Source organism: Cynara cardunculus (assembly GCF_001531365.2).
Source record: "Cynara cardunculus var. scolymus isolate 2C chromosome LG 6, CcrdV1, whole genome shotgun sequence".
Lineage (NCBI taxonomy): Eukaryota > Viridiplantae > Streptophyta > Magnoliopsida > Asterales > Asteraceae > Cynara > Cynara cardunculus.
The window spans coordinates 3,450,167-3,461,979 of record NC_037533.1 but is presented as its reverse complement, the minus strand read 5'-3'; the positions used below and the strand labels follow the sequence as shown (position 1 = coordinate 3,461,979).

Sequence of the window (11,813 nt, the reverse complement as noted above, 5' to 3'; positions counted from 1 at the left end):
TATTTAAAATGAGATGTTTATCATGTATTTGATTATGTTTATCTGTATTTAGTTATACGAATTCAGATATGAAGTTTTAATAAGTTATACTTACGTGCAATCTACTATCTTGAGTTTTAAGTAATATGCATTAATAAATAATACTTTATGCATAAAAAATAATTTTTAATAGTTTTTGTCAAATGCTTTATAATATAGTATAGATAATTATTCAATTTTTAATTTTATTCAATTAGCCTGTTAATTAATATATATTTCTTTTGTAAAATACCAAAACAACCCCAGAGGAATAAGCGGCATGATTCAATGCAAAGACATACAAATCCAAACCATGACGTGGGAATTAAAGGCATGAATCACACGACTTATTTCACATAATTTTAAACAATAATACGATATTAAACATACCTTTCACCAACTTTTTATATAATCATAGATGTCACAACATTTCCAATGTATTTTTCAAAAACAAAATTAAAATTAATAAACAAAAAAAGTTACCATTAACTCTGACATCTTCTACGTTTTAAAGACTAGAACATTGATTATAATATTAAAATATTTGATATATTTAATAAAATGTGTAAATTATAGATTTGGTTCTAAGATTTGTCATTTGATATGAATTTGATCATTTATTTTTATTTATTACAAAAGAACCCTCCACTTATATAATTGGTTTTGAATTTGATCATTCACACTAACGTCTGTTAAGCATGTCCTTAACTATGAGGGTATTTTTGTCTTTTTATCATTTTCTCCATTTTTAATGTGTTTGTTTTTATTTTTCTGTTTACTTTTATCCAATCTTCAACTTCTTCAAGAACATTTCCAACGCTAAAATCAAAACCAAAAATCTAAAATCTAATTCAAAAACTCTAGACGGAAAACCAAATTGATGGAACCAAATCAATGAAAAACTCTAGATTTGGATCCATGGAACAAATTTGAGGGGGGGGGGTTGAAACGATTGATATAAACTAAGAAGAAGTTAAACAATTACTCAGCAACTGCTTGAACCAAACACATGCCTTAGATAGGCAGTACAATCTAATCTGATAAAGCAAAAGATATATACATTGGATAACAAACTCACAACCTATCTACCTAAAAATCAAGAAAATACAACTAGAGAATTAACTCTCCTTATTTAACTATATCTGACTTAGAAATCTGCAAATTGAATTAATCTCCCCACACTCCCCCATCATTCGAATTTGCACAACCCAAGCTCTACACATAAATTTTCATGCTTCTTCCTTGTCAAGCTTTTAGTGAACAGATCTACTGTTTGTTGATCTGTCGTACACGCTTCCAACTAAACTTCCCCTTTGCTTAGCAACTCACGAATAAAATGATGTTTAATTTCTATATGCTTTGTTCTGCTATGTAAGACTGTATTTCTGGACAGTATAACTACAGACTTAGTATCACAGTATAGAAAAGTAGCATTATTCTGCCCTTTCCCCAAATCACACAACACTATTCTCAGCCCAACGTCTGACAAGCAGTAGCCGTTACAGCCACATATTCAGCCTCTGTAGATGAAGGGGCAACCATAGCTTGTTTCGAACTCCATGGAACTACACTTAACCTAAGAAAAAAAATAGTTCCCAGTGGTGCTCTTACCATCAAGAGCACCTCCCCAGTCACTATCACTGCTACCTTTTAAGCTAAATCTTTTATACCAAATACCTAACTCTTTTGATCCAACTAAGTACCTCAAGACCCTCTTTGCAAGACTAAGGTGATGTTTGGTAGGTTGATGCATAAACCAAGAAAGAACACTAACTGTGAAGCTGATGTCAGGCCTTGAATGAATCATGTAAAGAAGTTGTCGAATCAGACTTTGATATCGCCCACCATCAGCACGCTCGGTTCCATCTTCAGATTGTAGTTTCTCATTGACATTCATTGATGTGGCTTCCTTTTTACAACATGACATGTTGTACATCTTCAAAATGTCTTTTATATACATAATTTGAGACAAAATATTCCTTCACTTGTTTGTATACTTCCATTCCTAAGAAGTAATGCAGTTCACCCAAATCTGTCATCTCAAACCTCGACTTTATTGAGCTATTGAATCCAGATATTAGCTGACTTGAAGAAATGGTATAAAGCATGTCATCAACATAAAGGCTCACTATTAAAATATCATCCGGACCTTGTTTCATAACATACAAAGTTAGCTCATTTATGCTCCTTTCAAACCCATTATTTCGAGAAAACTCATCAATCTTGCTAAACCAAGCTCGTGTAGCTTGTTTAAGACCGTACAATGGTTTTCTTAATCGAAGAACTTTGTTTACCTTGCTTGGGTCTTCGAAACCTGGGGGCTGACTTACATACACTTCATCGTGTAGATCTCTATTTAAAAAGATTGATTTGACATCAAATTGATACACCCTCCATTGTTTGTGTGAACTAAGGCCAGAATGATACAAATCGTCTCAAAGTTTGCTACTGATGTGAACCTTTATTCATAATCAATGTTGTGTTTCTAGGTGTATCCTCTTGCTACTAATCTCGATTTATGCTTATGAATGCTTCCATCAGGTAGGAACTTGGTTTGGAAGATCCATTTCAAACTAGTAGTATTTTTTCCCTCGGGAAGATCAATGAATTCCCAAGTCTTGTTATGTTGGATGGACTTCAACTTATCTTTTATTGCTTGAATCCATTCTTATCTTTCTTTTGCTTCTTCTACCGTTGTTGGATCGCCATCAAACAACACCATGCTGGTGCCATCCTCCTCCTCAATGTCAAATCTCCTTCGAGGAATGTAACCACGTTCACTTTTGTGCAGCTATCACACAACATCTGTAGTTGATCTATTGATATCAGATTCTTCGGATGCAGAGCTGTAGTGAGGATCTTCAAGTTGTAGACCTGACACTACCATTTGAAGATCAACTTGTTGTTACATTCTGGACCATCTTCAATTATTGCTTTATGATCTTCATCATCACTTTTCCATCTCCAGGCTGCCCATTCACTAAACACCACGTTTCTGCTAACACTTAGATATTGTTCTATAGGATCAAAAAGAAGGTAAACTTTAGAGTTAGAGCAATAACCCAAAAATATATATTTTTGTGACTTATCTTCCATCTTGTCTTTATCTCCTATTTTCAATGCATAACACACACTTCCAAATACCCATAAATGACTTACTGATGGCTTATTATTGTACAATACTTCATATGGTGTTTGATTTAGAACGACCTTAGTTGGAGACACATTGAGAAGGTAAACTGTTGTTGCCAGACCTTCTGCCCATAAAAAATCTGGAAGACCCTTTGACTTCATCATTGATCTTGCCATCTCTACCACAGTCTGGTTTTTCCTTTCTGCTACCCCGTTCTGCTCCGGAGTATAAGGGGCTGTTAGTTCCAGTTTTATGCCTTACTCTTCACAGAAGGTGATGATTCACCTGTTGTAGATTCACCACCTCGATCTGTCCTCAACACCTTCAAGAATTTTCCACTTTGTCTTTCTGATAAAGATTTGAACTTCTTGAAATTTTCGAAACATATAAAGATTCATTCTTATTTGGACCGCACAAGAAATACCTGCTACCAGATAAAGATTCATTCTTATTTGGATCGCACAAGAAATACCTGCTACAAGATAAATATTAATTCTTCATTGGATCACACAAGTCTGCAAGTACAATCTCCAAAACATCACTTGCTCGTTTCGAATTTTTGACTGGAAAAGCTTTCTTTGCTTGCTTTCCAAGCACACACTTTTCGCATACTTTATTCCGATCATTAATGCAGCAAAGTCCTATAACCATTATTTTGTTTTTCAACAGTTGCAACCCTTTGCTACTGAGATGGTCATACCGCAAATGCCTAATATAAGTGTCATTTGACTCTTTATTAACCAAAGAAACTTCTAGATCAAGACAAATTACAAAAGGAAACATTTAGTTGTTATAATAGCTTGAGCAAGAACCTTACCTGATCCCTTGTTCTTTATCATGCACCGAGTGTCATAAAAAACCATAAAGTAACCAAATTCAATCAGCTAACCCACACTGATTGAATTGTGAGCAAGACACAAAGCATAGTCGACATTATTGATAAGTTTGGATCTCTCACCTGCTTTGATCACACCCATCCCATAACCTTTGATTTTTAATTTCTCATCAGTACCAAGATGAACCTGAGATTTAATTGATTCATTGAGATTTTTAAACTTGGACTTATCTCCTGTCATGTCGTGAAAGCACCCATTGTCTAGGTACAAAACGTCAATTGTGTAAAACATGAACAAGTAATCCTCTTATTCTTCTTTTTCTTCTTCTGCAAAATTGGCTTCTTCAGGTTTAGACCAACATGAATTCTCATTGTGTCCATACTTCTTACAGTGAGAGCATTGGACCATAGAGTTACGACCTCTTCCCCTTCCTTGAAAACTGCCATGACTACGTCCACGTCCTCTTCCTCTGAAATTAGAGGTTCTTCAACTTTCTCTATTGATATGTTGATCCTTACTTTATGAGTTTACAGAGAGCCCATTAGTTCATCAAAGGAGAACATTGACAGATCTGGATTCCTCAAGCAGCTACGACATGATCAAACTTAAGGGATAGACTTCTCAAAACTTTAGCAACTATAGTTCCGTTAGCAGTTACTCCTCCATAAGGATCTGACTTACTAGAGAAGAAATATGTGGCAAGTACTCTTGAACAGATTCATTTCCTTTCATATTAGCGGTTTCAAACTTACAACGAAATGATTGAAGCTTCACAATAATTACTTTTGAAGAACCCTGAAATTCGGTTTTGAAGATTGACCAAGCTTGCTTTGCTGTGGTTTCCCCTACAATGCAGGAAAAAAAATCGTCTCATCCACTGCTTATTCGATGAGAAATAGGGCTTTAGCATTCCTTTTCTGATTCTCCTTCAGTTTTGCATCATATTTAACAAAGAGAATGGAACCTGACTGTGATACCAGATTGTTGGAAAGATTGAAATAAACAGAGAAGAAGCTAAACAATTACTAATCAACTGATAAGATTTATCTAAACCAAACACGTGGCCTTATATAGGAAGTGCAACCTAATCTAATAAAGCAAAAAAGATAAATACTTTAAATAACAAACTCACAACCTGTCTAGGTAGAAATCAGGAAACTACAACTGGAGAATTGACTCTCCTTATTTGACTATAACTGACCTAGAAATCTGCAAATTGAATTAATCTTCCAACAGGGGGAGGGGCATATTGAAGCAAACAAAAGGAGGTAATGGTGGATTCATGAAACCAAATAGATATGATGGGAAACAATGAGAAACCTAAAGCAATCCCTAAAGAACACCCAAAACCATCAGAAATCGGGTGACAAATGGTGATAAATTGTCTGAAATTGGGGGGGGGGGTCAACAGTTTTACATCCAAACAGTGAGAACCCATCTGAAATCGAAACCAGAAACTGTCTGAAACCGAAATCGCCTGAATCAACACTTGAAACCCGAAATGTCATTCTTCCTCCTCGTACCCATCTAAAAACGCACAAAAAGATGTTGTTAGGCCGAATTTGGAGATTCTTGTTATTGCCTGCGATTTTGCAGTAGTTGGAACACCACTCATTAGTTGCTTGAGATGTTGAATTTGCCTAAGATCGCTTTTTTGCATGGATTTCGGCTTTTGATTCAGATTCTATTTATGGCTTTATATACAGATTTCTTTACGATTTGAGGCTCATAGGTTCTTGAAGTTAAAGGTTCATATGTTCTTGAATTTAAAGGTTTAAAGAGATGGCTACTGAAGGAAAAACTATAAATAAGTGAAAATGTTAAGAAAAACTAATAAAACGATGAAAAGACCAATTTGCCCTCATACTTAACAGAGAAAATGGACGAACATTGGGGAAGGGATCAAATCCAAGACAAATTATATAGGTAGAGGGTTCTTAATAATAAATGAAGATAAATGATCAAATCCATAAATGACAAACGTCGGGGATCAAATCTGTAATTTATTCTTAATAGAATATTATTTCTCTCTTTTAAACATCTAATTTTAAAAGTTCTTATTGATGAACTAAAGAAATATTGTCTTTCTCAAGGTAATCAATTTTGGAGAATTTTATAAATTTATGGAATTTCAAACACTCTCTCCTACTTTATAGATTTTGCTAGAAATTTTTTGGAGAATTTGTTGAAGTAAAAACTGACTCAAAATCCCAAAATCTTCATTTTAAATAATTTGTTGGAGATGCTCTAAGTATTTGATGCTAACAACAAAGTGGTTCCGAGAAAACTTGAACTGTTACAATGCCTTTCTATAACCTCATATCTACTCCATATAGTACCGAAAAAGACTGAACCCAATAAAAATTGTCTTGTTATCTTCATTTCTATCTCTTTTTATTTAAGTTTTTTTTACCCACTATTAACTGCCCCAAGTTCAGAATTTTGACATTGAGATCTCTTATACAAGCGTTTTTTACGCACAACAATAAAATTGATCAGTTTAGGACATCTGTCTATCCTAATAAAATATATAACGGAATTTCAAGTTTAAATACTAAAACTCCGCATCTTTTTTACCATAAGTTATTAGAAATAAAGATCGACTGGTTAACAATTTCTATCCTTATAAATATAAGTTATTAGGATATAATTGGGGTAAGAAAATATCGGATTAGTTTTTTTCTAAGAGACTTTTAGAGAGAAAAAAACTATTTATTAACTAATAAGATGTTTTATTATAAAAATAAAACATGTTAAGTTATATAATTTTATCTTAATAATCTACTGTAACATCTTTATATATGATCTCGTATAGTTTTAATTCTATAAATCTAAAAATACCATCAAATACATGATGGTTAAATTTCCTAATAAACTTTATGGTACTAGATTGTTTTGTTATTAATGAGCGATGTAGCATTTTAAGACATAGTAGAGCAAGTAAACCATGACTACGTCTATATATACATATACTAGAAGGGTACTCGTGCAATGCAGTGAGATAAATTTCAATTTTAATATTTAGTTTTTATTTTGTCTCTATCGATATAATACGATTTTATACGGTTTTGAGAAAACGATAATGTTTTTATATTTGAATGAATATAAATTTGAAGATAGCACAAAAATTTAGAAAAATAAATAAATCGATATTAGTATCAAATTAACTACTTAATAGTTTTTTTTTTTTTTTTTTGTAATTCAATTTTTATTTAATAAAATATTATTTTTGATTTAATAATATAATTTTTTATAAAGATAATAATTAAACATTTTGTTAGAACTCAATAATTATCTTTATTATATTTTAGGTTTTCTATATTCAAAATGGATGTTTATCCTGTATTTCAATTACACGTATTTTAAAATGAAGCTTTAATAAATTGTATTTATGCAAAATTGTTTGTAATCTTGAATTTTAAGTAATATGCATCAATAAACGGTACTTCATGCATATAAAATGATTTTTAAAAGTTTATGTCAAATACTTTATAATATAGTATATATATATATATATATATATATATATATAGAGAGAGAGAGAGAGAGAGAGAGAGAGAGGGGAACAATCAAACGTAAACCATCAATTTGTACAAACCGTGCAAACCACTTAATCTTATGAATTTTTTTTCATTAAATTGTTTAATATTGTGAAATTGTTTCATATAATACTTTTTTATTGATTAAGTTGCTTCATATATGGTTATGAAATTGTTTTATATAATACTTAAGAAAATTTTAATGAAACTGTTTCATGTATTTCTTTAAAATTAAAATAATGAAGATGATAATATCAATGATTAACACCCTCCACAATAAAAATGATTAATTAACCTCTCATAATTATAAAAAAAATAACAAAATGAAAAAATATAATTGGTTGAATGAGATTTGTACGGTTTGTATAAATAATGTGATTTGCAAAGTAAACCTCTAATCCTCTATATGTAATATATATATATATATATATATATATATATNGATTTGCAAAGTAAACCTCTAATCCTCTATATGTAATATATATATATATATATATATATATATATATGTATATGTGTGTGTGTATATATATATATATATATATATATATACACGTATGTATATGTATATATGGAAGTCTCAAACGGCATTGTCCTTTCTTTAAAGCATGCATATGTTGTATACCCACAAATGAAAACAAATTTTAAGAACTCAAAACTGGGGTGGTCATTATCTGCTGACCTCAATTATAAGTAACGAATTCAAGTGAAGGCTATACTATCAACTGCCTTCATACTCATCTTAGTACTATATACTGATACTAGACACAAAGATAGCCATACCCAGATGGCAGGACTGCAGCATGAATCACGAACAACAGGAGGCAGTAACCGTGTTTCAGCTGTTGATCTTACTTCTATTGTTAACAGTAAAGACTATGATCATAAACACATGAATCATGATCAGGTCTTCATTATTCAAATCTTTCTGTTTGCTTTTCATCTGACTTCTGTTGTTAAATTTCATTTTTGAAATTTATTATCTTTCAGAAACCTGGATGGAGAAATTTTCTATCATTTGTTGGCCCTGGTTTCCTAGTTTCATTGGCTTATCTTGATCCTGGCAACAGTAAGTTGTTATATATATATATATATATATATATATATGTATATATATATATATATATGTATGTATATACACACACACATATATCTTAATCTGTCAATAATTTCTATGCAGTGGAAACTGATTTACAAGCAGGTGCAGACCACAGATACGAGGTAAACCTTCATGCCAAGAACTTAACCATATACTTATATAGCTTAATAAAAACACCATTTTTGATCATCAAGCAAATGTATGTTTCAGCTACTTTGGGTGATTTTAATCGGGTTAATTTTCGCACTCGTGATTCAATCTCTTGCTGCAAATCTTGGTGTAAGCACAGGTAAGACAATGAATCAATCCCATGAATTTATTTATGTATTGGGAAATTAAAATAAATATTTAAAATCGGTGATCTTTCTTTCTTTCAGGGAAGCATTTATCAGAGCTATGCAAAGCTGAATACCCCATTTTGGTAAAGTATTGCTTGTGGCTGCTAGCTGAGATTGCAGTCATCGCTGCAGATATTCCTGAAGGCATGGCTTTCTAAACTTATCTACGAAACTAATCCTATGTTTTATTTATTTATGTTTTTTTAATATAAAACTGATTAAGTTTCCTTTGATGTTGGCAGTGATTGGGACGGCTTTTGCACTGAATATCTTATTCAAGATTCCTGTTTGGGTTGGCGTTCTTCTCACTGGTTTTAGCACCCTCCTCCTTCTTGGCCTCCAAAAATATGGGGTAAGTTTTCTCCTTGCAACCATGGTGGACCAAAGTCCGATCGTTTTCATTCTTTACTCGTTATTGAACGTTTTTGATCAAGTTGAATCCAGAAATGAAGATATGTTTATTTGGGTGTATTTGAGCTCTAACGTACTAGCAAACCCATGTGTATATGTAGGTGAGGAAGCTCGAAATATTGATAGCCATTCTAGTTTTCGTGATGGCGGGTTGTTTCTTTGGAGAAATGAGCTACGTGAAACCGCCAGCTGCTGATGTGCTAAAGGGAATGTTTATTCCAAAACTTAGTGGCCATGGCGCCACCGGAGATGCCATTGCGTTACTTGGTGCACTTGTCATGCCGTATGATCCTAATACCTGCGAAAAAAACCTTTGATTTCGTATTTGTGATTCGCTAAAATGTGCTCTTATTCTTATTATCATCCATTTGACCACCTAATAGGCATAATCTCTTTCTCCATTCGGCTCTTGTTCTTTCTCGCAAGATACCAAATTCAGTTCGTGGCATCAATGTAAGTCCTTAAACTGATAAGTCTTGAGAAGTAGCCTATTTTCACGAGTTCTTATTTCTTCATGCATGGATGGGGTTTTGAATTACAGGAAGCATGCAGATACTTCCTGATAGAGAGTGGTCTTGCTCTATTTGTAGCATTCTTGATCAATGTCTCGATGATCGCTGTTTCTGGCACCGTTTGCTCAGCAGACAACCTATCAAGTGACCAAAAAGATCGTTGCGATGATCTTAACCTTAACTCGGCTTCATTTCTTCTTAAGGTACCACTCCTAGAAATGGTTAGATTTATAACTATTACCCCAACAAAAAACTCATAATTCCCCAAATTTTTCACGACAGAATGTTTTGGGGAAGTCCAGCTCCACTCTTTACGCAATCGCTCTGCTAGCGTCAGGCCAGAGTTCAACAATCACAGGCACATATGCAGGCCAGTTTATTATGCAGGTCTCAGGCTTCAAAACCTTTTGAGTGACACTTTTTTGTTTCATAAAATGGTTAACACTAACCGCAATTTATTGCTATTATAGGGTTTCTTGGACTTGAAGATGAGGAAATGGCTCAGGAACTTGATAACAAGGTGCATTGCGATCACGCCGAGTCTAATAGTATCGATAATTGGTGGGTCGTCTGGAGCTGGAAGACTGATCATCATTGCATCGGTTTGAATCGCTTTGAATTTTTATACTATAATTACACTACTCCGTGGATGTTTCTTCAAAACTTAATTTATATATTGATCTTTTGCAGATGATACTCTCCTTTGAACTTCCATTTGCACTCATTCCACTCCTCAAGTTTAGTAGCTCTGCTACCAAAATGGGACCTCACAAAAACTCAAGAATTGTGAGTTATTAATCTTGTAATTCCCATCTGTTCCAAATACTTTATATGGTGAGAACACATGGAACCCAGTAGATCATTCTAAGAAAATATCCCATGAAGAGTGAGAAGGGTGGTTCTCACGTATATCTAAGAGAAATGGTCCATAGTCTAGCCGACATGTGACTCCAACACATATGAAATTAATTCTGCTTGATTTCCTTGAACAGATCATTATCTTCTCATGGGCATTAGGACTTGGCATAATCTGCATCAACATCTACTACTTGAGCACAGCATTTGTCGATTGGTTAATCCATAGCACTTGGCCAAAAGTTGCAAATGTGTTCATTGGGATGCTAGTGTTCCCCATCATGGCCATCTACATTCTCTCGGTGATCTATCTTATGCTTCGTAAAGACGTTGTGGTCACATTCATTGAGCCACCAAAATTCGACCCTAACGCTCAAGCTGTCATGGAAGGTGGACAAAATGGTGTTGACAGAAGGATGGAGTCGATGAATGCACCTTATAGAGAGGATCTTGCTGATATCCCATTGCCACAGTAATCAGCTGAAACATTTCAAGTGAATTCTAAGACGTAAATCGGTGTCCAGCTCTCTTACAGATAACATCTTCATACCTGCATATGTTCTTGGAGTTTCAGGGTCGGTCTTATCTGCATAATCTCGTATAATACTAAGGATGTTGGTTTTTCTTTTTTCATCAAGACTTGTTTGGACTAAACGTATGTCCAAATCAAGAGTATTAATTGTTTGTTTTGTGTGCTACATAAAAAGTTTGAAGATGCAATTTTGCCCTTATGAGCCATTGCTTTCAACACACACTTTTCACACACTAGATGGTGTCCACGCACACATATATATGACATGTATGTATAGTCATAGATTCATTTGAGAAGTGTTAAATGTATTAGAATTAGATAAACAATCCTAGCCCTTCCACTAAAAATTTAACGGTCAAGATTTGAGGGGTTGATTGTGCAGCACCGAATAATTCGGTCGCATGGTAACGACTATGTAGAAGATAAAGAGACAATTTTGTATTTTTTACAAATAAACGACAAAACAAGTGCATGTGTGAACCTACTTATGAACTATATGTGCATATGTGAACCTGTATGATTCACATATGAACTATTTGA

At 33.5% G+C, this 11,813-nt stretch overlaps 1 protein-coding gene across 1 annotated transcript; it reads left to right on the top strand.

Moving 5' to 3' along the window:
* Positions 1-8,313: 8,313 nt before the first annotated feature.
* On the top strand, positions 8,314-11,470 carry LOC112514465 (metal transporter Nramp5-like). The gene is made up of 13 exons (XM_025120949.1): positions 8,314-8,433; positions 8,517-8,595; positions 8,707-8,747; positions 8,836-8,914; positions 9,003-9,107; positions 9,206-9,315; positions 9,476-9,657; positions 9,758-9,827; positions 9,916-10,089; positions 10,169-10,273; positions 10,357-10,488; positions 10,577-10,672; positions 10,879-11,470. The coding sequence occupies exons 1-13, from the start codon at positions 8,314-8,316 to the stop codon at positions 11,215-11,217; spliced, it is 1,632 nt and encodes a 543-aa protein (XP_024976717.1). The 3' UTR covers positions 11,218-11,470.
* The last annotated feature ends 343 nt before the right edge of the window (positions 11,471-11,813 follow it).

Excerpts from the sequence above, each read along its gene's own strand:
- LOC112514465 (XM_025120949.1), top strand. The coding sequence starts at position 8,314 with ATGGCAGGACTGCAGCATGAATCACGAACAACAGGAGGCAGTAACCGT. Across the intron at positions 8,748-8,835 it reads GTGCAGACCACAGATACGAG|CTACTTTGGGTGATTTTAAT; the intron begins GTAAACCTTCAT and ends TGTATGTTTCAG. Across the intron at positions 8,915-9,002 it reads AAATCTTGGTGTAAGCACAG|GGAAGCATTTATCAGAGCTA; the intron begins GTAAGACAATGA and ends TCTTTCTTTCAG.